The 27848-nt window shown below is 42.6% G+C and overlaps 1 protein-coding gene across 2 annotated transcripts; it reads right to left on the bottom strand.

Annotated features, from left to right (window-relative positions):
• Positions 1 to 151: 151 nt before the first annotated feature.
• LOC134324505 (cystathionine beta-synthase-like) lies at positions 152 to 26710 on the bottom strand. Of its 2 annotated transcripts, XM_063006374.1 has the most exons (15): positions 26651 to 26710; positions 20282 to 20542; positions 17412 to 17518; positions 14583 to 14717; positions 14340 to 14419; positions 10478 to 10682; positions 10109 to 10200; positions 9858 to 9983; positions 8200 to 8284; positions 7829 to 7934; positions 7609 to 7686; positions 7142 to 7276; positions 5519 to 5627; positions 4187 to 4271; positions 152 to 3166 (listed from the first exon to the last, which is right to left on the bottom strand). In XM_063006374.1, exons 2-15 carry the CDS (start codon positions 20533 to 20535, stop codon positions 3030 to 3032), a joined length of 1734 nt encoding a protein of 577 aa, XP_062862444.1. In that variant the 5' UTR covers positions 20536 to 20542; positions 26651 to 26710; the 3' UTR covers positions 152 to 3029. The 2 variants fall into 2 exon arrangements, with proteins under 2 accessions (XP_062862444.1, XP_062862445.1); XM_063006375.1 differs by lacking the exons at positions 20282 to 20542; positions 26651 to 26710 and having other exon boundaries at positions 14583 to 14740; positions 17412 to 17452.
• Between the last annotated feature and the right edge of the window lie 1138 nt (positions 26711 to 27848).

Genomic DNA, 27848 nt, shown 5'->3' with positions numbered 1-27848 from the left:
TCTCTGAATGTTCAAACAAGAATGAAAAGTTTGTTTTAAATGAAATACAAGACATTGTACTGTGTATAATCTTAGCATTTTTATTATTGCAATATATCTGCAAAAAAAGTAAAATAAAAGTTGACAATTTTATAGTAAATTAAACGTTTTATATTTGGCTGAAATCATTTAACAACCTCAGTTGAGATAAAAGAAATGCTCATCATGTAGCAAAAGCAGAGAAAACACAAAAGCTTTTATTTAAAACTTTTATTTTTAACTTTAATAGCCCTCAGCAGTAAATAAAAATAAATACAACTTAAGATTGTAACATGCAGATTGAGCTTTCGGTCATTTATAAGACTCACAGACTTCTATTAATAAAATCATTCTAATAATCAACACCTTATCCTACATTCACATTTGATTTATGATAAAAGCAAAACCAAAAGTACTTATTTAAGAGGTAAACAGGATAAAAAAAAAAACCCAGAAACATTAAAACAATCAAGTATTCAGCAGGAAAGAAAAGAAGAAGAAAACTGGGACTAACAGTGTTTCTATTTTACCTCACCTACCCATAAACCTTCAATCAGACAGAATGAACACCCTACATGTTTATGTAGTTACTCAATATTAACACACTGTGGCGCTACAAGCCGACAAATCATCAAATTCCAAACAAAACGCTTCCCTGTTATAACCTAAAGGTCTTAATTAGTATTTACTTCTGCATCATTAAACACACGCTGCTCCCCAAAGCGACTTTTTGGTTTAAGAATCTTGCTCAAGGTCCCAAAATTGGCAAATTGGAAGTGTTTGGGCATGAACTGGCAAACTTCTACCACTGCACAGCATCATAAATGTACTCGGTCTCTCAGAATTCTATCATGAATACATTCTGGGTTCAAATCAAGTCTATTTTATTTGGGCATCGTCTCGAAGCAACTTCACAGAATCCAGGACCAACAGACCAAACCCCCCCTGTTGATCCAGGTTGTTTAGTTAATGACAAGAACTTTATATATTCTTTACAAACATTTCTAATTTAAACTCAATGTGTATCAATGTGCTTATTTTTACACAGTTCTAACGCTGGTGTCACTCCACAAATTCGGCATGACCTTACTGGGCCTAGTATAGTTGTTGCAATAATCATCCAATTAACAACACCTACAGTATGTCACCCATGTAAAAACACTTTGTCAGTCTTTTACGTCACTGTGGGTAAAATTTGGCTCACTATTCTTTGCAGAAATAATAATAAATAATAATAATAATACATTTTATTTATGGCCGCATTACAACATAATTACACATATTAAGGTTAGGCAAGTTTAAAGAAATACGTTTCAAGGCATATTTTGAAACCAGGGAAAGAATCAATGGTGCGAATGTCGGGAGGGAGAGAGTTCCAGAGATGTGGGGCAGAGCAGCTAAAAGCTCTAGCCCCCATAGTAGACAGACGGACCAAAGGAGTAGAAGGGCAGAAAAAGATCTGAGTGTACGATAAGATCAGAGAGATATGGAGGTGCTAAAATGTGGAGAGCTTTGAACGTAAGGAGGAAGATTTTAAAACTGATGCGATACTGGACAGGAAGCCCGTGAAGCTGCTTGAGAACTGGAGTAATATGTTCAGTGGAAGATGTTCTGGAGATAACACGAGCAGCAGAATTCTGAACTGAAATGTTTTAATTTGGCTATTTTGGAGTGTTATTGAGCATATACTGTCCTTTTAAGGTCTTGTCGCAGTATATCAATCGAAAGCAACAAAAAATAAGGTTTTGGAAAGGCTAGGTCAATCAGAGTTGGACTTGTTTGCATGTTTCGGATCATTATCCTGCTGCATGACCCAACTTCAACCGAGCTTTAGGTCTCAGACTGACGGCGGACTTTCTCCTTTACTAATTTAGAGCAGAATTATATGACACAGATAGAGAGAACAGAGACTGATACCATTATACTAGTCCTTTAAAATACAACGCACAGGAAGGAAGTAGCAGCAGCATTTAAAATGGGAACTGTAAATGAAAGTAAACACGTAAAGCATGATTGTCTGTTATATCAAGTACATACATCCTTAAAAAAGTAAATTTGGTAAAGACAAACCAGCACAGCGATAATACACTGAGAATAAAGCTATTCTGAAATTCAAGTTAGGCCACACCAGTTCTTTACACATTTACCTTTCAATACCCAACTGTTAACTGACCCGTATCAGACGGCTATCAGTCATGGATGGTAAAGGGCTAGCACATGGCACCACCATTTTTTAAACATGTAGACACCCTGTGCACATCAATTCAGCTTTAAAATGACGCCAACTGGCCTATTTTCTATACATACGCTCACAGACGGGCATAATTAGCAAGCGTCGTTCTTTTTTTCAAGGAAAATCAATACCAGGCATAACATTCTGAGCACAGACAGGTGAAGTGAATAACACTGATCATCTCTTCATCACGGCACCTGTTAGTGGGGGGGATATATTACACAGCGAGTGAACATTTTATCCTCAAAGTTGATGTTAGAAGCAGGAAAATGGGCGAGTGTGAGGATCTGAGCGAGTTTGACGAGGGCCAAGTTGTGATGGCTAGACGACTGGGTCAGGGCATCTTTAAAACTGCAGCTCTTGTGAGGTGTTTCCGGTGTGCAGTGGTCAGTATCAATCAAAAGTGGTCCAAAGAAGGAACAGTGGTAAACCGACGACCAAGGCACGTGTGGTCCGATCCAACAGATGAGCTACTGTAGCTGGTTCTGATAGGAAGGTGTCAGAATACACAGAGCAGCGCTGTTTGTTGCGTATGGGGCAGCAAAAGGGAGAGGGGCAACACTATATTAGGAAGGTGGTCATAATGTTATGCCTGACCGGTGTATACATGCACAAAAAAATGCCTACAAACGTAAGCTGACTTCATTTAACTGCTTAAAGTTTGGCACGTGCACGTACTTCCGTTATAAAGAAAATATCGTAGATGTAACTGTGTGCTCGTATCGATACATCATTATGAGCAACCTATTAATCTGTGTGTGTGTTGTACACAGAGCAGCTACGGCTCATCGGTCAGCGAGCACTCGGACAGAGAGCGTTCTCTCCTCTCTCGAGTGGTCACGTAGTTCAGCAGGTCGATGGCCGTGACGATACCGAACACCATCTGCTTAAGAGTGGAAGAGCCATCTCTCATATCTACAGGGAGAAAGAGAAAGGAAAAGGTTAATACCAGGAGAATTTGTAACACAAATGATGTTATAATGATAATTTAAACTAATAATACCAAAGAAGTTGGATTATAAAACAAATATAGACTATTCAAATGTAAACGTATGTATTTGCTAATGAATCATTATCAATCATTGTTTATTAAACGCGTCCGTCTTCTCTAAATAACTTGAGACTAAAAACAATCTAAACAGTGGTGGGTTGCTCTAGTGCAGAGTTTTTCCTAGCGACCCAAAGCAACACAAAGTAAACCCATCAAAACCAAACACAAATCGAAATATATTTAACTAATGAAAACTGTGGCCATCTGGTCCCACTGTGGTTTACAAGATGCAGCGTAAAGCCTACACAAGGGGGCGCTCGTGTACAAGTTCATTTCATGTTTGTGCCTGTTAAAATTTGCTCATTTAATTATCATTGTTCTCTGCGACCCCTTTTTTTGACTCGCTCTAGTGTAAACAGCACTGGGTGGCCTAGTGGGTAGAGCTTTGGGCTATTAATCAAAAGGTTGAGAGTTTGAATCCCAGCTCTGCCATGCAGCCACTGTTGGGCCCTTGAGCAAGGCAAGCGCTCCGTTGGGTGCTACATAATGACAGACCAATAACTCACTCATTGTCTTAACCGCTTATCCAATTAGGGTTGTGGGAGGGTGCTGGAGCCTATCCCAGCTTTTCAATGGGCGCAATCCATCGCATGGCAGACACACACATTCACCTATAGGGCGATTCAGTGTCTCCAGTTAACCTGACTGCACGTTTTTGGACTGTGGGAGGAAACCGGAGCTCCCGGAGGAAACCCACGCAGACACGGGGAGAACATGCAAACTCAGCACAGAAAGGACCCGGACCTTCTTGCTGTGAGGCGACGGTGCTACCCACCGAGCCACCGTGCCGCCCCATGACCAATAATGGCATTTAAAAGCAAGAGTGGTCGTTTTACTCAGCGCTAACAAACACAACCCAAACCAGTAAACGTTTTATTACTTACACTGGATTTGTTCGTGCACCACCAGGGCAAAATGGTCAGTCTCCAGGATCCGGGAGAGCTTCCCTAAATTATCTGTAAGACAAACCTACACACACACACACACACACACACACACACCTGTAACCAAAACACTGTTTGTTTAAGGTCCTAGAAACTTCCCGAATACTTTAGACAGCTGAATGTTGATTCAAGTGATTTCATACCACAGCTTTACTAAATGTGTCTTAAATATTTAAACTAATCAATTAGGATGTCTGAATATTTGTCATGCTTTCTATAAAGTGTATAAAACATATGTCCAAATCAGCCTAGTCACTGGGACGTGCACTTGCCAGTGAGCTCTCAGTGCTGGTCATAAACCTGAACAGAAATAAAATGGTTCTCTTACGCCAAGTTCACACTACACGACTGGATCTCTTGTAATCGGGAGTCTTTCAAGCCGGTGTGTATTTCACACTACACGACTGACCATCTGATGGACGAGTCTGGGTTTGGCGGTTGCCAGGAGAACGGTACCTGTCTGACTGTATTGTGCCGAGTGTAAAGTGTGGTGGAGGGGGTGGGTTTCAGGAGCCGGGCTCGGCCCCTTAGTTCCAGTGAGAGGAACTCTTAATGCTTTAGCACACCAAGAGAGTCTGGACAATTTCATGCTCCCGACTTTGTGGGAACAGTTTGGGGATGGCCCCTTCCTGTTCCAACACGACTGCGCACCAGTGCACAAAGCACAAGCTCCATAAAGACGTGGATGAGCCAGTTTGGAGTGGAAGAACTCGACTGGCCTGAACCTCAACCCGATAGAACACCTGACCTCACAAATGCTCTTCTTTAAGAACGGTCAAAAATTCCCATAAACACACTCCTAAACCTTGTGGAAAGCCCTCCCAGAAGAGTTGAAGCTGTTATAGCTGCAAAGGGTGGCCCGACATCATATTAAACCCTGTGGATTAAGAATGGGAGTCACTCAGGTTCATATGTGTGTGAAGGCAGACGAGCGAATACTTTTGGCAGTATAGTGTACGTCCAAATCAGCCTAGTCACCCACCCTAGCAGGGACGTGTCTGCTGCAGGCACTGCCAATTACGGCCGCTAGATGGCGCCCAGCCGACCGGTGGCGACAAACCGAGGAGTTCAGAACCCAGGACCTTCTTAGGAACCCGGGCTACCCACTTAGCCACCGTGCCGTGCCGCCCCCTGTAGAAATGTGAACAAGCATGTGAGCCTGGGCCTATTTATTTTCCACCGTGGGTGTGTCTGGCTTACGGCCCATACGAGTGAGCAACTACATATTATGTTAAGTGTGTGTGAGTGTGTGAGTGTGTGTGAGTGTCTTACCTGTTTGAACTGCTTGTAGAGAACCTTAATGACCGGGTCAGCTGAACTGACTTTATTAGCGAGCACAGAAGACAGCATGTTCCCCAGCGTAACCATTCCTACTATCATCCTGCACAGAAAATAAAGAGAAACACACACAGTGTGCTCAGTGTTTTATATATTACATTTATATATTTTATGTGTTACAGCTGATTTATGGTACTTTCTAGATTGGGTGTGTTATGGTCTGTCTATGTATACATTTGGAATGGTTGCTGTAAACGGTGGTACTGTGGAACTATCAAGGATATCAGGTGGTACAAATAATCATTCGTGATGTACATTAATGCGGGTTTGCTCATAGAAACGCTACTGCACACCGAGACTGCAGCTGTTGGGACAGTAAACGCTGCACGCGCTCTGTACGAGAGTTTAATGTCTTCAGAGAATCAGAGCACTTGATACTGACAGAAGAGTCTAAACCTTATATAGAGCCTGATCTGTGTTACCTCGAGTGAACCTGATCTTAGTCCACTGTATGCTGTACTACCTACAGTCCAGCATGATGCTGGTGTATATTAGTATGATTTATTTCATTATTTTACCTCTAGCCACCTTATTGAAGGCAAGAATTGCTTTACCTTTATATTCTACTATTTATTTTATAGACAGTCATAATAAAGTGTTTGTTTATTAGGATTTTAACGTTATGCTTTACACCTTGGTTCCACGCATGACAGGAATTTTGCATCTCCACTTCACCTAACATACAAATATTTGCATGTTCTCCCTGTGTCTGTGTGGGTTTCCTCCGGACTGCTTCACCTGAGAATTGAACCCGGGACCCTCTTGCTCTAGGGTGACCGTACAAAATACAGTGTACTGTCTGTCAAACACACATACAGGTAGACGGGCATCTATCTGTACGTCTAGGAGGGATACGGAAAATTGTTATTTTATTTATGCATTTTCTCTCCTTTTTCTCCCTTTTTAGGGCGTCCAATTGCCCGATTGCATCATGCTTCCTCTCCACCAATACCGATCCCCGCTCTGATTGAGGAGAACGAAGCTAACCCACGCCCCCCTCCGACACGTGGGCAGCAGCCGTATTCATCTTATCACCTGCACTTTGACGAGTGCAGTGCAGCTCAGCACAGTGTACGGAGAGACACACCCTGACAGCACTCTTTTCTCATCTCTGTGCAGGCGCCATCAATCAGCCAGCAGAGGTCGTAATTGCACCAGTCATGAGAGAGAGACCCCATCCGGCTTAGTCCCGCCCATATCTGAACGACAGGCCAATCGTTGTTCACGTGGCCGGTTCCAGCGCGTGTTTTTACTGCTGCGCCACCTGAGCGGCCGGCCTGGACTTTTTAATTGGCACTGGACCCAGTAATTTACTAAACAGGATAAAGTGTTTGGGGGGGGGGGGGGGGGGGGGGGGACATTCCATAGGCAGCATGACAAAGCACAAGTCAATTGAAACTGATGTGCTCTTTAATGGGCTCTGCAGAGACCAGCTCTGTATCCAGTCTCATGGTCCAAAATCCAAGTTTGACTTTAACACCTCGTTCAATCTTTGACAAAGTGGCCTGTACACACGTAATAAATAATTTGCTATAGTGGTGGTCGATTAAAACCTACCCAGCTTCATCGACCACAGGAGCCTGGTCGAAAGCCTTCTCCTTCAGGATCTTGATGGTGTTTTTGATGGTGACGGAGGGCAGGACGGTCAGCGGGGCGGAAAGCCGTAAATCCTGAAGAGTCAGATTCCACCACCTGAAGAGACAAGAATGAGATCAAGAGCGAAACATCCATATTAAACTCAGGAAAACGAAACGGACACGAGAGTTCAGTTCATTCTCGTGTTCCTTTACTGTTCTTATAAAGAGATTCTAAAATAATCTACTATTTATTCATTAATCACAATAAGTAAACACATTTACTGATTATTAGTGTACACGTACACTTGCAAGAAGTCAAACATCCACCTGAACACTTGTTTTTAGTTACTGCACAATCCTGTATTGTCGAATAATCTGAAATCCTAATTAGCACGATGCTACACTGTGCTTTACATCATGTGTACGTGTTACGTGTGGGTGTCTTACCACGGTTTGTTGACCATCAGGTCCTCCTCTCGCAGAAAACCTTTCTGACACATCCACTTGTCGCTGAGGAACTTAGACCTGTGAAAGGACCTCGTTAGTGATTAACCAACTAATTACATTCACATTAACACTTATTCTAGGTTTTAAACATAAATGTATCAACAACTGAGGATGTGTGTAAGCGAAACTTGAATACTGGAAAGGAACCGGTGACGCTTACATGTAGTTTCTGAGCGAGTCGGGCAGGATGACCACACAGCGCTGACCTTCTTGAAGCTCCTTAGCTACATTCACTGCTGCAGCCATGGCAGAACCTGAACTACCACCTACACACACACACACACACACACACACACACACACACACACACACACACACACACACACACATAAAGGATGTCTAAATACTTTTGGATAGCTGAACTGTTAGTACATTACAGTCTTATGAGACCACGTTTGCACACACACAAGTATCCTGGGCGGATTTCATAATTTACATTTTCTGCATTTAGCATACGTCAGGTGTTGACTTCAATTCATTTACGTACACACCAACACACACACACACACACAGGAGGAGGTCTACACGTACCACACAGTAAGCCTTCCTGTCGGATCAGCATCCGCGACATTGTGAAGGACTCCTCGTCGTTTGACTTGTACCAGTCGTCCACCACCTGAGTATCAATATTAGATTTCATTAAGCAGCAGCACCAACCACATAATGTATCAGATACCTACGACGGCGTATTAGGGCCACTGTAAAAAAATGTTTTAGAATATTTAGCATATAGAATAAAGTGGAAATATTACGGCCACAGTGACCTCCTGGTGTTAAAATGAGGGACGTTCACGATTTGGAAAAGCTCTACTTTCGTATCCGTTGATCTCCTGCACATCAGCATCAGTTTGTTATTAGCCTATAAGGTAACAACTTTGTAATAAAAGGGTTTATCTAGAAGAACTCTTAGCGCCTGCGTCGTCGCCAGCACTTCAACCGAGGCCCCAACGCCCTCCTAGCATACGGACTCGTACGATAAACTAAAGCCGTACGGCATCGATATAAATGGTCGCATTGGCGGGTTTAGTCGTCATGTCATGTGGATGGAAGCAAACAGCACAAACAACCACCCCAATAATAAAAAATAATCACAGGTTACTGGATAAACACAGTGACGTGCATCGGAGGCCGATCCAGGTTCATTTGTTCATGTTTAACGCCGTATCAGCACAATTTATACGCCGGAACGTAGGTTGTATCTTAAGTGTATGTCATTTAAATTAAGTTATAAATGATGTTTTAGGTTTAAGTGTGGCAAAATCTCAACTTTAAAATATTTTTTTACAGTGGCCCCTAATACGCCGTCGTAGATACCCAATAATTATACATAACAAAAACATAACATTCCTTTTCACATCGTCAGGTGTGTACTTATACACGCCCCATATTTCACATTCCACCAGATACAGTGGACATGTACCAACTTAGTATGATCAGAATATTTTAATAGCAGGTCCAAATATATGCAACACAGAAAGTTGACCTGCATACATGCAGTCATTTCTAAATAAAAATAAAGAAGAACTACACTATATGACATGGACAGGATTGAAGGTGCCCTTCCCTGATACATGGTTGCACCAGCTATGAGCTTCTTGCCCTGGTCTGCTGGTAGTCCCTTGCAGGCTTTACTTTCCCAATAGCAGGATCAGGACTCATTGCTGGCCAGTTTAAAATAGTCAACTGTTTTTAATCCAAATTTAACCTCGTTTTCTTACATCTGGGAGCACATTTCACTCTAAAATGCTTTAATAACTGTGTCATTTGATTATTCCTGTAATACTTTTGAGGCATCCAGTCCCAGAGGCAGCAAAGCAGCACCACAACATTATGGATCCTCGACCGTATTTCACTTTTCTAATTTCGAACACGTCCCGGAAAGTTCTTGACTGTTTAATGTGCTTGGTGATCGTGGCATTTCCAGTCTGCTCAGCAGCTCTCGTGTTTGCCATCGTTTGCCAATAAGTTAGCTAATTTTAAACATCTAAGCACCATCCGTAGGCTTATTAAGGTCATGTGAGTAATTTCTAATAAAATCACAGCTTAGTCTGTTTTGTCCTGTTGCAAACTAACAAAAGGCAACAAAACAACAAAAAAACAATGTTTTAAAAAAATAACCTCACCAGATTAAATCAGTTGATGAAAATAAAAAATGAACACACGGCTCCTCCGTAATAGTTTGCACTCACCGATCTGTCCAGTACGGTGGGAAGAAAGTCGTATCCGATGCCCTCCACCTCATACTGGGTCTTATCGGTCTTATTTAGCTCCTCCGGCTCAGCCAGGATCGAACCCTCTGGATCCACTCCAATAATCTGAAACACGTACACACACACACACACACACACACACGGCATTACAGTCCAAACTGGAACCAGTTAAAACACTTAACAGGATAAACAGCTCAGAAATGAAGCAAAGTATTCATTAAAAGGCTAACCTTGATGTTTGGGCATTTCTCCTTCAGCTTGCGGGCAATTCCAGTAATGGTGCCACCGGTGCCAGCTCCAGCCACCAGCATGTCTATTTTACCTGTAGACAAACACAGTGTGCGTGTTAATGCATCATATGCTGCAGATACACTGAATAACGACTGTTAAACACTGCTTTAGTATAAATCTAGGATAAAATAGCATGCTTGATTTATTAAAGCTTAAGTTACAGCTGGTACAAATAGCACAGCAATGAACGAATGGACCAAAAATGTGGGTTTGTGGTTCTAATGTTGGGTAAGATGTTAATAATAAATCTAATAATAATAATAATAATAATAATAACAACCACCACAAATTGTATTTCCTTAATTTACCCTCGCACTGCTCCAGGATCTCCTCGGCGGTGCTGTCGTAGTGAGCCAGTGGGTTGCTGGGATTGCGATACTGGTCCAGAATGTGGGAGTCGGGAATCTCGTTCTTCAGACGCCAGGCTACACCCACGTGAGACTCGGGGGAGTCAAAGCGGGCAGAGGTCGGGGTCCGGACGATCTCGGCACCTAGGGCGCGCAGAACGTCCACCTGAGATACAGAATATATATATATATATATATATATACAGTGTATCACAAAAGTGAGTACACCCCTCACATTTCTGCAGATATTTAAGTATATCTTTTCATGGGACAACACTGACAAAATGACACTTTGACACAATGAAAAGTAGTCTGTGTGCAGCTTATATAACAGTGTAAATTTATTCTTCCCTCAAAATAACTCAATATACAGCCATTAATGTCTAAACCACCAGCAACAAAAGTGAGTACACCCCTTAGTGAAAGTTCCTGAAGTGTCAATATTTTGTGTGGCCACCATTATTTCCCAGAACTGCCTTAACTCTCCTGGGCATGGAGTTTACCAGAGCTTCACAGGTTGCCACTGGAATGCTTTTCCACTCCTCCATGACGACATCACGGAGCTGGCGGATATTCGAGACTTTGCGCTCCTCCACCTTCTGCTTGAGGATGCCCCAAAGATGTTCTATTGGGTTTAGGTCTGGAGACATGCTTGGCCAGTCCATCACCTTTACCCTCAGCCTCTTCAATAAAGCAGTGGTCGTCTTAGAGGTGTGTTTGGGGTCATTATCATGCTGGAACACTGCCCTGCGACCCAGTTTCCGGAGGGAGGGGATCATGCTCAGCTTCAGTATTTCACAGTACATATTGGAGTTCATGTGTCCCTCAATGAAATGTAACTCCCCAACACCTGCTGCACTCATGCAGCCCCAGACCATGGCATTCCCACCACCATGCTTGACTGTAGGCATGACACACTTATCTTTGTACTCCTCACGTGATTGCCGCCACACATGCTTGAGACCATCTGAACCAAACAAATTAATCTTGGTCTCATCAGACCATAGGACATGGTTCCAGTAATCCATGTCCTTTGTTGACATGTCTTCAGCAAACTGTTTGCGGGCTTTCTTGTGTAGAGACTTCAGAAGAGGCTTCCTTCTGGGGTGACAGCCATGCAGACCAATTTGATGTAGTGTGCGGCGTATGGTCTGAGCACTGACAGGCTGACCCCCCACCTTTTCAATCTCTGCAGCAATGCTGACAGCACTCCTGCACCTATCTTTCAAAGACAGCAGTTGGATGTGACGCTGAGCACGTGCACTCAGCTTCTTTGGACGACCAACGCGAGGTCTGTTCTGAGTGGACCCTGCTCTTTTAAAACGCTGGATGATCTTGGCCACTGTGCTGCAGCTCAGTTTCAGGGTGTTGGCAATCTTCTTGTAGCCTTGGCCATCTTCATGTAGCGCAACAATTCGTCTTTTAAGATCCTCAGAGAGTTCTTTGCCATGAGGTGCCATGTTGGAACTTTCAGTGACCAGTATGAGAGAGTGTGAGAGCTGTACTACTAAATTGAACACACCTGCTCCCTATGCACACCTGAGACCTAGTAACACTAACGAGTCACATGACATTTTGGAGGGAAAATGACAAGCAGTGCTCAATTTGGACATTTAGGGGTGTAGTCTCTTAGGGGTGTACTCACTTTTGTTGCCGGTGGTTTAGACATTAATGGCTGTATATTGAGTTATTTTGAGGGTAGAATAAATGTACACTGTTATATAAGCTGCACACAGACTACTTTTCATTGTGTCAAAGTGTCATTTTGTCAGTGTTGTCCCATGAAAAGATATACTTAAATATCTGCAGAAATGTGAGGGGTGTACTCACTTTTGTGATACACTGTATATACACAGCCTACTATGAAGACCTGCAGCTGTGCTTTACAACAGCCGACTTTACATCATGGCAGCGCGTAGAAATAGGCATCATGGCAGGCTGTACAATCTCACCCCTGGCCTTCATAATGGCTATGGAGGTCATCATCAGGGCCTCAAGATGGGCGGTGGGGGGTGAGCGAGCTAAGAATGGGATCCGCCTTCCACCTATCCGAGCATACATGGACGATATGACCACTCTGACCACTACTGCAGCATGCACCAGGCAGTTACTTGGTAAAGTGCAGGAGAACATGAAGTGGGCCCGGATGAAAATCAGGCCGAACATGTCACGAAGCATTTCAATAGTCAAGGGACAGCTAAAAAACATGAAGTTCTACATTGGTGACGACACAATACCAACAGTGTTTGAGCAACCTGTCAAAAGCCTGGGCAGATGGTACAACGCAAGCCTCAGGGACAAAGACCAAGTGCAGCAGGTAAGGCAGGACATCACCAACAGTCTGGAAAACATCGATAAGACCCTCAAGCTCTGGTGCCTGCAGTTTGGACTTCTCCCTCGGGTAATGTGGCCACTCACTATCTATGAGCTCCCAATAACAACTGTGGAGAAGATGGAGCGATCCATGACTTCATACATGAAGAAATGGCTCGGTGTCCCACGCTGTCTGACTAAAATCAGCCTCTATGGCAAAGGGGTCCTCTGGAACTGCCTATCATGAGCCTCACCGAAGAGTACAAGTGCGCTAAAGTAAGACTCCAGATGACTTTGAAGGACTCCAGAGACCAGACCATCAGCAATACTGCTCCACCCCTGATAACTGGACGGAAATGGACACCATCCGACGCGGTGCAGCATGCTACGTCAGCCCCGAGGCACAGCGATGTTGCAGGGCACGTCCAGTCGGGAAGGGGAGGCTTTGGCCTTACGGCAAGTAAGCCAACCTGGCGTAGGGCCACAGCATCGGAGAGAAGGAAAATGGTGGTTGAGGAGGTGCGCCGTCAGGAGGAGGCGGAAAGAAGCACAAAGGCAGTCTCGCTTGCCAGGTAGGGACGCAGGTTGGATCCTCGGTATGGCCCTCTGCCCAACTCCAGCGACTCTCAAACACATCGAGACCAGCCTCACACAAGGCCGCTACACACGGAGGCACAACCAGGTCCTCAAGAGTCTGGCAGCAGCTCTTGAGAGCAAGAGGAATACCATCAACTCCTTGCCCAAGAGAGCAACCAATTCCATTACGGCCCCAATCTTCATTCGGGAGGGACAGACAAAGCCTAATCATCCCCCTACTAAACCAGAAGCTTGACAGCTAGCCATGGCCCGGGACTGGAAGATGCTAGTCGATATTTTCCAGCAATTAATTTTTCCACCTGAGACTGCAGCCACCACCCTTAGGCCAGATTTGGTACTCTGGTCCCCTTCATTGAAGTCTGTTTACATCACAGAGCTCACAGTCCCATGGGAGAATTCAACAGAAGAGGCCCATGGGCGCAAGAAACTGCGCTACACAGAACTGGCAGCAGATGCTGAAAGACCTTGGCATCCATGGACAGGCTCTGCGAAGCAGCCAATGGATATGGATCAAGCGGAAGGACCATTGCTGGGCTCAAAGAGCATCGACAGGACCCGCTCACTAATTCCCCCCCACCCCATCCCATTAGAGAACCCAGGTCACAACCCTCCAGGAGGAGGATGAACAAGGTATGCGAGTAGCTCTAGGCTTGACTCAGGGAACAGGACACCCCCTGCCTTGCATAGTCCCATGGGCTGCGCCACTTAAATTACCAGGCAATTCTCATGACTGGACATGGGACACAAGCTCAGGTCTGATCACCCTGTAGCTGGCCACCTTTGATGAGGGCGTTCAGTGTTGAAAGGCCGAAACACCCCGATGTGTCCCGAAATTTACATCTCCCTCATGTGCATACCATTTACTGGCACAATGAGATTCTCACACTTATATGTTTATAAACACCACGCTCACTTTCTCCATGCTCATTTTCTCCGGCATGACGACGATGCATCTGTAGCCTTTTACCGCCGCAACCAAGGCGAGTCCGATACCTGCGACATAAACATCACCACATATTGAACATGTAACGATTTTTAATGATACACCTTAAAAAACTGACATGCTTCATATAGTAAAACAAACAAGGCCATAAAACGCTCTCTTTAATTCAGGCCTTCATAGTTGTATTAGATTTTGACCGACAGACAGGCAGACCTGTGTTTCCGGAGGTGGGTTCGATGATGGTGTCTCCAGGTTTGAGGATCCCAGCACGTTCCGCGTCCTCCACCATACGCACGCTGATACGGTCCTTCACGCTGCCTCCAGCGTTGAAGAACTCACACTTCGCCACTGCACATAAACACACCACACCACTAATAAAATACAGTCAAATATTCATCTTACAGTCTTTATCCTTTCATGCTTTGATAAGCATAGTACGTGTGCACCATGACTCATGACGCTTGAAATATGATAGTCATTGCTAATTATGTTCACTGATGAAAAAAATCTGGATTTGGCATTTTTCTACTTTTGTGTGTTGATAAAGAGCCAAAACGTGAGAACCACCACCCAAAACGTGCATGGTAATTAGGGGTGTGCTATATCGTATCGTTCACGATAATACCGGTATAATTTTTAAAACGATACAAAAAAATCCCATATTGTAATAACAGCGATATTCTGCGTTGTTTACGTAATGACATCACACAGCTACGCAAACGGCGTACGTTCGTTACGTGGGTCATTTGGGCACAGCAACGAGTATGGCGGAGTATGCGGCTCTGCGGTGGAGGAGCTCGTTCCAAACACTCCGAGCCCGGGCAACTTTTTTGCGGAAGTATTTCTGCACGCAGGTTCACACAGGGACGCAATTCAACAGCGCACCTCCACCCAACAGTGCAGGAATACTCTCAACATTAATGTCAACCACCAACATAGAAGTACTACTACTGTACTTAGTAGTAATTGTGGTGCGCTACGAGTAAAGGCCCACCGGGCTCTGCGCGTTCCAGTGTTGCCAGATTTAATAGCAGGTAAATAACACTTCTATTTAAAAGAAAATATTCCGTTTTAAGAAGCACCAGCATTGAAGAAGGCTATTAAAAGTAAAGTCAATTTTCAATGCTGATTTGGCTTAATAGTGTCGGTCAGTCTGTATCATACTGTTGAAAGAAAATTTAAATTAGTTTTCCACGCCTTCACACTGGCATGTTCTGGGGATCAATTGAGTGTCGTCATTACACACAAGTTGGCAGCCAAATGATCAAGTATTGCAAAGGAATATCTTTAAAATTCTTCCTCATAATGTTAAGGCTGCTATATTTTGTTTTTTTTACTTGTCAGGGAAAATGAAGAGAAAAGAAGCTTATTATTATTATTATGCGAGTCTTCGTGATGTAATTCTACATGGCCCTCACTGCCTGTATAGGTAAATGAGTGAGTGACCACATAAAAAAAGGTATCAGTTTCTGTGCCACCCCTGTTTGAGCAATGGTCTCAGTCTGGCCACCCCTATGAGAATTGTCCGACTCCGCCACTGCATTATGTTACATTATTTTTACTGGAAAGATAAAATACAGAAAAGTGCGCGTGATTCTTACATACGTCTTACATTTTTCTGTGAAGTGTTAACTTATATTAATTCTAAATAAAACCTGAACATAATTTTTCTCGAAGTAAATAAAATATTTTTCAGTGTTTTGTTATATCGCCAAAATATAGTTATCGCAAAAATAACCTGAACTATCGTGATATTATTTTCGGGCCATATCGCCCACCCCTAATGGTAATGCTTATTTCCTAACAACTGTGCATGTGCCAGTCATGTTGAACTGATGGTACGAGTTGATGCAGCAGATATGATCAAACATAAAGACCTGAGTGACTTTAATAAGGACCAAACCTTTACAGCCAGGCTACTGGATCAAAATATGTCCACGAGAGAGGCCAAGACTGGTTGATGCCAGGACATGAAGGCCATGGCATCGGGTACACACCAACAGAAGAGCCACTGTGGCTCAAATTGCAGATAGTGTTTAATACGGGTGAAGAGGTGAATGGGTCACACACAGTGCGTATCAGGCTGTGTAGTCACAGGTCAGTAAAACCGTCCATCCTAACTCCTGTCTACCACCTACAGGGCCTACAATGGGCAGAGTTCAGCTCAGTGCCAACACCAACCCGGCCAAACACGCCTCAGATTTCAGAGGCTGTTAGTCAAGTTAGAAAGGTCATCGATACAGGAAGCTCTGATTATTCTACAGTGTGTTTTCTCTTCCTTCTCAATCAGATCGTTGTTTTGCAAAAGCAACAACACAGTCAGTCCTTGTTTAGGAAAATACGATACGTTCAGGAAGGTCTAGGAGTCAGAAAGAGGTCAGTCCTTTATCAGCCATAACATTAAAACCACCTCCTTGTTTCTACCCTCACTGTCCATTTTATCAGCTCCACTTACCATATAGGAGCACTTTGTAGTTCTACAATTACTGACTGTAGTCCATCTGTTTCTCTGCATGCTTTGTTACCCCCTTTCATGCTGTTCTTCAATGGTCAGGACCCCCACAGGACCCCCACAGAGCAGGTATTATTTAGGTGGTGGATGATTCTCAGCACTGCAGTGACACTGACATGGTGGTGGTGTGTTAGTGTGTGTTGTGCTGGTATGAGTGGATCAGACACAGCAGCGCTCCTGGAGTTTTCAAACATCGTGTCCACTCACCGTCCACTCTATTAGACACTCCTACCTAGTCGGTCCACCTTGTAGATGTAAAGTCAGAGACGATCGCTCATCTACTGCTGCTGTTTGAGTCGCTCATCTTCTAGACCTTCATCGGTGGTCACAGGACGCTGCCCACGGGGTATTTTTGGTCGGTGGACGATTCTCAGTCCAGCAGTGACAGTGAGGTGTCATACCAGCACAACACACACTAACACACCAGCACCGTGTCAGTGTCAGTGCAGTGCACATCAGAGCGTTTGCACTCATCCGTTGCATAATATGTTTAAAAACTCATACTGTAGTGGATGTTAAACTGTACTTACAGATCTCACACTTCAGTCCAAACATTTTTGGAATCTTGTTGATCTGGACCAATGGTGTGTCCCCAATTTTATTAAGGATGTTGGGAAAAATGATGGGTCGAGTCGTCCTGCAGGAATATGGAGCACATCTTAGTGTAAGTGTCATGTTTATATTTACCAGGGTGTAAAAATATAATAATTCATTTGAATTGTTTTAATTTGGCTTCTTTGGAGGGTTTCAGATGAACAGCAGAGATGAACTGTGGGATTCCGGCCAGGACTTCGACTCGGTCACTCCAAAACCTTTGTGGAGCTTCAGGTCACAAACTGACAGGCAAACATTGTTTAGGTTCTTCTGATGGAGAGCAGAATTCATGGTTCTATCAATTACGATCATTCGTCCAGGTCCTGCAGAAGCAAACCAGCTCCAGACCGTCACACCACCACCACCACCAGGTTTGACTGAAGAGTTGGTGTGCCAAATATACCAGGGTCCATCCATGTCTTCCAAACAGTTCCACCTTTGACTCATCCGTCCACCATTTCTACCCAGTGTCTTTCTTATTGTGGAATCATGTACACAGACCTTAAGAGATCATGTGGACCTGCAGTTCTTTAGACGTTCCTCTGGGTTCCTTTATGACCCCCTGGACGAGTGTAGGCCCACCACTCTCATAAGGTTCTCCACTATTCCAAGTTTTCTCCATTTGTGTATAACTGTGATTCCCAGAACATCAGCCCAGACTGTGCGACCCTTTCAGGAAGATTTAAATGGCTTTGTTTTGTATCTGTATTTAAACATCGATAGGATGTGGCATCATGTGAAGCTCCTTGAGACGTTCTAGCCTACTGCACATTGCCAGACAGGTTCTAATGACGTAATCATGCCTGGTTGTGGCTAGTGAAGTTCAACCCAAGTGCCAAGCGGTTGATTCAGTAGCTAAGGGGAGGATTACTGTATCAGTACTCAAAAAAATCAAGCAACAAACCTATACAATTCACACAAGTCATCGTGACTCTGCAGTTCTTAAACACATATTGATTTATCCTGCATTCATTTACAAGATAAACACTTTCATTGTCACTACCGTTAAACAAAACAAAGTCCTTTATACGGTTTAATCATGAACCGGTTTAATCATGAACCTTTTTCGGGGCCTGGTGTCCGTTTTAAATCTCTAAGGATTTTGTTTGTTTGGGTTTATTGCCATATCAGCAACATACTGGCTATATGTATGGAACACACAGATATTGAAACTGTACATCACTATTGGTTCAGATCAGAGATGTTCACAAGTCACTATCTGTCTGTCTGTCTGTCTATCCATCTATTTATCTGTCTCTATCTATCCGTCTGTCTCTATCTGTCTGTCGGTCTGTCTGTCTGTTGGTCTATCTATCTCTGTGTCTGTCTGTCTGTCTGTCTATCTATCCATCTATCCGTCTATCCATCTGTCCGTCTATCCATCTATCTGTCTGTCTCTATCTATCTGTCTGTCTCTATCTATCTGTCTGTCTCTATCTGTTGGTCTATCTATCTCTGTGTCTGTCTGTCTGTCTATCTATCAGTCTATCCATCTATTTATCTGTCTCTATCTATCCGTCTATCTATCTGTCCGTCTATCCATCTATCTATCTGTCTGTCTGTCTGTCTATCTATCTATCTGTCTCTATCTGTCCGTCTATCCATCTATCTATCTGTCTCTATCTGTCTGTCTGTCTGTCTGTCGGTCTATCTATCTCTGTGTCTGTCTGTCTGTCTGTCTGTCTATCTATCTATCTATCTATCTATCTATCTATCTATCTATCTATCTATCTATCTATCTGTCTGTTTATCTGTCTGTCTATCTCTGTGTCTGTCTCTGTGTCTGTCTCTGTGTCTGTCTCTGTGTCTGTCTCTGTGTCTGTCTCTGTCTGTCTATCTATCTATCTATCTATCTGTGTCTGTCTGTCTGTCTATCCATCCATCCATCCGTCCGTCTATCTATCTGTGTCTATCTATCTATCTATCTATCTATCTGTCTATCTATCTGTCTGTCTATCTATCTGTCTATCTATCTGTCTATCTATCTGTCTGTCTATCTGTCAGTCTATCTGTCAGTCTATCTGTCTGTCTATCTGTCTGTCTATCTGTCTGTCTATCTATCTATCTATCTATCTATCTGTCTATCTCTGTGTCTGTCTCTGTGTCTGTCTCTGTCTGTCTCTGTCTGTCTCTGTCTATCTATCTGTCTATCTGTCTATCTATCTGTGTCTGTCTGTCTGTCTATCCATCCATCCATCCGTCTATCTATCTGTGTCTATCTGTCTGTCTGTCTGTCTGTCTGTCTGTCTGTCTGTCTATCTATCTATCTGTCTGTCTGTCTATCTATCTATCTATCTATCTATCTATCTATCTATCTATCTATATATCTGTCTGTCTATCTATCTATGTGTCTATGTGTCTATCTGTCTGTCTGTCTATGTGGCACCATTCTGTTTTATTTACTATTATTACTAGTGTAAAAAGTAGTTGAATGTAATGAAACGTGGGCTTATTTATTTATTTATCTATTTAAGTTTTACACCACTTTACACACATGGTCGTGTTATGTTGAGGTCATTTCTTTGTTTCTATTTATATTTTCATTTTTATTCCTGCCAGGAGGTTTAGGATTGGTCGGGGGTTTCTTTAACACTTCCAGGTATGTGTAGCTGTCATCTCGCTTTGGTGTATTTGGGGCGTTTGATCAGAATATGCTTTATCGTGAGCCGTGTTTGGGATCTTTTCTCCTTCTATTATGTACTGGTGACTGGTGGGTGATTTTTGTTCCTAATTCATCCCATGGTTCTGATAAGGAATGACGAAGCATGATATACATTTGATATACGTGTTACACAATGGTTCTCACCGCTCAGGATGAACGTGAGGCGAGTCCAGGTTCACCTCCCCCAGCTTCCACGTGCATCTGCTGGGCAGGTCTGGACGGATCCACTTCCTCTCGGTGCCATCTTCCTGCTTATCCTCCGTTCCATGTAATCTTGTCTCTCCTTTCAGCTCGGCATCTCCGTTAATGACCGAGCTGGCTTCCTCACGTGCCAGATGAGGGCAGACCGGTCCCAGGGTGGTCGAATCAGAGTCAGAACCGGACGGGACTGAAGGCATGGCTTACCTGACCGAAAGAACAGAAACCACGGACATAAATTACAACACCAGGGTGCCATTTTTGCCCTCCTGAACGAGTGCGTCCTTGGTGAAACCTTGGTAGGCCGGTCACTCCTGAGAAGGTTCAATACAACACCAAGGTGCCCAGTGTGTCCATGCTGTAGTCCAGCCCCTAACATGCCTGACAGTGCACTTCCACATGCAAGTTCATTACATCAGTTTGTTCTTCCATTTTAATAAATAATGACCTCCACGTGTCACGATTTGAGCCTCCGCGCTCCTGAGGAACTGTGTTTATGTGCCACGCCCACCTCTCCAAGAGCACACTCAGTCCTGAGCCGACTCCCCATTTATGATTGGTTCCCCGGCTAATCAGGGCCAGCTGCACCTCATCTGAGAGCAGTTAAGAGGCGAGTCTGAGAACCAGGCTTAGGAAACTATTTGGATTTGGCTTCCAAACTCTGTTGGTTTTTGGATTCTGATCTGATCTGATCTGATCTGATCTGATCTGCCTTTGTTACCCAACTCTGCTTGTATTTTGATCTGATTTGTCCTTGTTTTTGCCTTTTAGTTTAGTCCTGGTTTAGTCCTGTTTAGTCAGTTTAGTCCTGGTTTAGTCATATTTAGTCCTGGTTTAGTCCTATTTAGTCAATGTTTAGTCCTGGTTTAGTCCTATTTAGTCAGTGTTTAGTCCTGGTTTAGTCCTGTTTAGTCAGTTTAGTCGTATTTAGTCAGTTTTTAGTCCTGGTTTAGTCCTGGTTTAGTCCTATTTAGTCAGTTTTTAGTCCTGGTTTAGTCCTGTTTAGTCAGTTTAGTCAGTTTAGTCCTGGTTTAGTCGTATTTAGTCCTGGTTTAGTCGTATTTAGTCCTGGTTTAGTCCTATTTAGTCAATGTTTAGTCCTGGTTTAGTCCTATTTAGTCAATGTTTAGTCCTGGTTTAGTCCTATTTAGTCAATGTTTAGTCCTGGTTTAGTCCTATTTAGTCAGTGTTTAGTCCTGGTTTAGTCCTGTTTAGTCAGTTTAGTCGTATTTAGTCCGTTTTTAGTCCTGGTTTAGTCCTATTTAGTCAGTTTTTAGTCCTGGTTTAGTCCTGTTTAGTCAGTTTAGTCAGTTTAGTCCTGGTTTAGTCGTATTTAGTCCTGGTTTAGTCCTATTTAGTCAATGTTTAGTCCTGGTTTAGTCCTATTTAGTCAATGTTTAGTCCTGGTTTAGTCCTATTTAGTCAGTGTTTAGTCCTGGTTTAGTCCTATTTAGTCAGTGTTTAGTCCTGGTTTAGTCGTATTTAGTCCTATTTAGTCAGTGTTTAATCCTGGTTTAGTCCTATTTAGTCAGTTTTTAGTCCTGGTTTAGTCGTATTTAGTCCTATTTAGTCAATGTTTAGTCCTGGTTTAGTCCTATTTAGTCCTGGTTTAGTCCTATTTAGTCAATGTTTAGTCCTGGTTTAGTCCTATTTAGTCAGTGTTTAGTCCTGGTTTAGTCCTGTTTAGTCAATGTTTAGTCCTGGTTTAGTCCTATTTAGTCAGTGTTTAGTCCTGGTTTAGTCCTATTTAGTCAGTTTTTAGTCCTGGTTTAGTCCTATTTAGTCAGTGTAGTCGGTCCCGTGTTTGTATCTGTGTCTTATCTTGTGTATTCCCCTGTCGTTTTAAAATATTATTATTAATCAGTTTGTTAATTACGTGTGTGTGTGTGTGTGTGTGTGTGTGCGTGTGTGTGTGTGCGTGTGTGTGTGCGCGTGTGTGCCCCTCTTGTCCGTCTTGGCCCGTAAGCGTTACACCTTGGGAGAGTGTGTACACCATGTTGATGCTTGTGCACAGTTAGGTGTAGCAGGTCAGGTGAGGTTAAAGCTGTAAGGTGGGGTTCGTTTGAGAGCAGCATGTACACGATCTGGGTTTGGTAATCATTTCCCTTTGTTAACACTCTTCACGCCAGTGTTAATTTGTCAACGAACCTTTTTTTCATGACGAAAACGAGACGATGACTAAATAAAAACGACATAAAAGGATAAAAACGAGACGAAAATGTTTGGCAGGGACGACATCCAATCAGAACCGATTTAGTTTTGTGGAAGGTCGGGACAAGTTAGGAAGAGATCCGATCAGAACTACTTTAGCGTATGTGGAGAGGCGGGACAAACCGATTAGCCATCCAATCAGTACTAATCTTTTGCAGTACCGCGGTAAGACTGCACTCGCACAAGTTTGATCTAAACCCGGGAAGACCAGACCAGCCTGTGAACTTTCTTTACTCATGGAACCAGGTCAACTCCACAATGTCAACAGGGAGAAAGATGAGAGCCGATATCTCTGGACACGTTTCTCATTTGATGTCGTGAAAAACAAGACGATGTGTGTAAACCATGTGGGGCGACGATCTCTGATAAAAACACAACACATCTGAAACATCTGGCACCGCTGGCAGTATAACGGCAACATAATGGCACAGCTGCTTTTATGATACCCAGTTTTATAAAGAACGTAATATACAATTTGTTATGAACAATGCATATATGTTTCAGGCAGAGCGGAACTACTGCTCATTAATATTTTGTTATTGTTATGCTCAATAAGCAGCTCAGGTAAATAAAGATGTTTGAAATAAGTTAAATCTGGTTTTGTGTGTATTGCACATTCAAACATTAATAATATTCCATAACTGGTTAAAAATTTTTCATTTTGTGTAAGTGTATATAATGACTTCAATAATTTAAGGGAAGTGATAAAAAAAGCATTTACATTTTACACCCTTTATATGTATTTTAGGGTGGCACGGTGGCTAAGTGGGTAACACTGTCGCCTCACAGCAAGAAGGTCCTGGGTTCGAACCCAGGTGGGGCGGTCCGGGTCCTCTCTTTTTGGATGTTTGCATGTTCTCCTAGTGTCTGCGTGAGTTTCCTCCGGGTGCTCCGGTTTCCTCCCACAGTCCAAAGACGTGCAAGTGAGGTGAATTGAAGATACTAAATTTGTCCATGACTGTGTTCGATATAAACTTGTGTAACAAGTAAACAAACAAACAAACATGTATTTTAGTCGACTGAATTGACTGTAGATTTAGTCAACTAAAGTCTTATGATAATTAGTCGACTAAAACAATTCAGATGACTAAGTTACGACTAAAACAATCAAAATTTGCTGTCAAAATTAACACTGCTTCACACACACACACACACACACACACACACACACACACACACACACACACACACACACACACACACACACACACACGTTTCTGGTGGATATTTGTCTAATAGGTTCAGGTTCCTATATTGGTACCCACAGATGAATTTGGTTTACAGCAGGGTTAATAGTTTATAGACACTCATCATTCCTCTTAAAGACACGAACACAGTGTTCTCAGGGATGCAGTTCATTATACTGAGGTTCGTTTGTTTATTAGGATTTTAACGTCATGTTTTACACCCTTCGGTTACATCCACAACAGGAACGGTAGTCACTCATTACACAAGATTCATCAGTTCAGTACACAAGTTTATATGGACGATTGTGCGTCTCCAGTTCACCTCACTTGCATGTTTTCAGACTGTGGGAGGAAACGGGGAGAACATGCAAACTCCGCACAGAAAGGACTAGGACCGCCCCGCCTGGGGATCGAACCCAGGACCTTCTTGCTGTGAGGCGACAGAGCTACCCACTTAGCCACCGTGTGCAAACTAACGTTTATGAAGTAAAAGTACATGATGTGAAAACGTGCGGATGTAAAGTAAATAAAGACTAAAGTGGTTGAATACTGGGTTTTTCCCCAACGTGTGTGCTGCTACATAATGAAAACGTCTCAATTCCGTGTTTATAAAAGACTTACACCATTAATAGATGAATAGAGTGAATTTAGACTAGCGTTAAAGTCAAAACTCTACATGCACTTCTAATGGGCGTTTGTAATTGTAATCTTGGCATATCAGTGATCTCTGGAGATGTTCTTGTGACGAAATGACTGAAATACACGCTTCATTGGCTATGAAAAATAGGATATGCTGCCGGAATATGGGCAACAAAAACAAGCTCTAACTTAGTCTTCGGATGGATGGATGGATAGACAAATAGACAGACGGACGGACGGATGGATAGACAGATAGATAGACGAATGGATGGATAGATGGATGGATAGATAGATAGACGAATAGATGGATGGATGGATGGATAGATAGATAGACGAATAGATGGATGGATGGATAGATGGATGTATAGATAGACGGATGGATAGATGGATGGACGAATGGATGGATAGATGGATAGATAGATAGACGAATAGATGGATGGATAGATAGATAGACGAATAGATAGATGGATGGACGGACAGATAGATGGATGGATAGATGGATGTATAGATAGAAGGATGGATGGACGGACGGACGGACGGACGGACAGACAGATAGATAGACGAATAGATGGATGGATGGATGGATAGATAGACGAATAGATGGATGGATAGACGGACAGATAGACGAATGGATGGATAGATAGACGGATGGATGGATGGATAGCTGGATAGATGGATGTATAGCTGGATGGACAGACAGACTGCCTTTAAACCCAAGTTAAAGCACAGTAAAGCTCACTTAACTGTAAACAGCATCACCCCTACTTACACTTCATGTCAGACCTAATGATCGCTATACGTGTGTAATTACATCTATATAACCATCAGAACAGGTTCTTTAAGCATGAGCTGACAATTTTCTTGCACGCAGACAGACCACTGTTTAACATACTGTACTTTAGTGGGTGTAGTCAATCTAGCACTATTGTTAAGGGAACATACCTGCTGTAGTCAATCACTGACAGGGAATAAAGAGACCATGGTGTAATGTTAAATGACTTTACAGAACATTAATAATCTAGTTATGTGTATTAATAGCCCAGCACATTTTACCAAACCCATAAGAAACATATGAAAATATGTATTTTTAAAGTGCTCTAATCATAAAGATAACTGCAAATAGTTGCATTTTTATGTGAATATGTAAATATTTATTATTTGACTGGTGTTAAAGGTTTAGTGCAGCAATAATGCTGAATACACACTGTATGTATGTATGGATGGATGATGCAATCTCACCTATATTAGTGATGCCGCTGTAGCTTTGTCCTATTAAGATGATAATTCTTACAGATGTTGCTTAAATATCACTTAATGTCAACAATCAACCATTTAAAAAGCAATATAAATATTAAAAAGTACGCTTGGATGAATATAGCTAGCTAGTGCAAATACTGTACATGTATTCAAGTGCTGCTCGGTTCCAGGGAATCGGCTCATCTTCGAATACAGATTTAGTGGAATCGTATTGAATCGAATCCGAGAATCAAATGAGAATCAAATGTATTATTATTTATAATGATACAATATTAACTACAAAACGTTCTGGATATAATATTCCTCCAAACAAAACAGTGAAATCGTACAAAAATGATACAAAAAACACGATTATCATCGAAGGTATCAAACACAACTTACAGACTTTTGGAAGGTTTATTAACTTCACCAGAAATGTTTGTTTATAATATAAGTTTGTCCAATTTACACATACTATCCAGAACAAAGACGTTTATCGACATATATTTCCACAATTTGCATTCTTTTGTTGCTTCTTTTGTTTACTACAAAACTTCCAAACAAAGCATAAGGAGTCGAGTCTATGCTAAACACGAAAGAATCGACTCATTCCAGAATCGACTCCCTGTCCCAATAGAGTGATAGACCGGGTGCTCTACATTTTTTGATAAACGCATATGGAATTAAAATAGTAATACAATAACTAACAACATGGCTTAAAATGAAGCTGGGTTTAAGTTAAGTCTTAGAGCTAAACTCGAACATGCGTAGTTCCATGTGGCTTTATGCCAGTCATGCACAAACCCCGAGGTTTAGAGGATTCTTAACAATGTACCAGATTATTCTAGAATCCACAGTGAGTTCAGTAGTTGTAATAAAGACTAATAGTTAAACGCGTCTAATTTCCTTCATCAGAAGGTACAAGAGACACCAGATGGTAGGAACATATCTGGATTCAACACAACACTGGCTTTAGAGCTTAATATTTTAATGTATTTTAAAAGGAAAGGTGAGTAAAAGACAAAACTAGGCTTACACCTACCTAGTACAGCTCAGGAGAAAGAATAAAGTCGGATTTGTTTGGTATCTGATGACCTTCTGATAACTACAGAGACACAACAAGCCCCAGCAGCACACACGCGTTTAAAGAGCTGCACAGATGAACCAAAGCCCAGACGGCTTGGCATTTTTCTGAGCGCTGATTGGTTAAGACGGAGGCGTCTGCCTGTAGCAGCCAATCAAAAAAAAACCACAAAACTTCACAACGTCACTAAACTCCGGGTAAATTAGTATTACGTCAGCATATATAGATACACCGATCAGCCATAACATTAACATTACCATATAGAAGCACTTTGTAGTTCTACAATTACTGACTGTTGTCCATCTGTTTCTCTACTTTTTTATCCACAGGACCCCCACAGAGCAGGTATTATTTAGGTGGTGGATGATTCTCAGCACTGCAGTGACACTGACATGGTGGTGGTTTGTTAGTGTGTGTTGTGCTGGTATGAGTGGATCAGACACAGCAGCGCTGCTGGAGTTTTTAAACACCTCACTGTCACTGCTGGACTGAGAATAGTCCACCAACCAAAAACATCCGGCCAACAGCGCCCCGTGGGCAGCGTCCTGTGACCACTGATGAAGGTCTAGAAGATGACCGACTCAAACAGCAGCAATAGATGAGCGATTGTCTCTGACTTTACATCTACAAGGTGGACCGACTAGGTAGAAGTGTCTTATAGAGTGGACAGTGAGTGGACACGGTGTTTAAAAACTCCAGCAGCGCTGCTGTGTCTGATCCACTCATACCAGCACAACACACACTAACACACCACCACCATGTCAGTGTCACTGCAGTGCTGAGAATCATCCAGCACCTAAATAATACCTGCTCTGTGGGGGTCCTGTGAGGGTCCTGACCATTGAAGAACAGGGAGAAAGCAGGCTAACAAAGTATGTAGAGAAAAAGATGGACTACAGTTAGTAATTGTAGAACTACAAAGTGCTGTACAGTGAGTGTAGACGCAAGGAGGTGGTTTTAATGTTATGGTTGATCGGTGTATGACAGTAGTTGTAGAAAGCAGAACTAACAGCAGATGGCAGCATAAAATCATGTACAAATACTTCTCAACAGCTAAACCACTTCGACCACGTGATCAATCAACAAGATTTATTAGCATGACGAGGCAGAAGACCAACAAGAAAAAATAAAAAAACAATAATTAAATAGAATGTTA

This window comes from Trichomycterus rosablanca, chromosome 12, assembly GCF_030014385.1.
Source record: "Trichomycterus rosablanca isolate fTriRos1 chromosome 12, fTriRos1.hap1, whole genome shotgun sequence".
Lineage (NCBI taxonomy): Eukaryota > Metazoa > Chordata > Actinopteri > Siluriformes > Trichomycteridae > Trichomycterus > Trichomycterus rosablanca.
Note: the sequence above shows the minus strand (reverse complement) of the source record. Positions and strands in the feature narration are given on the sequence as shown.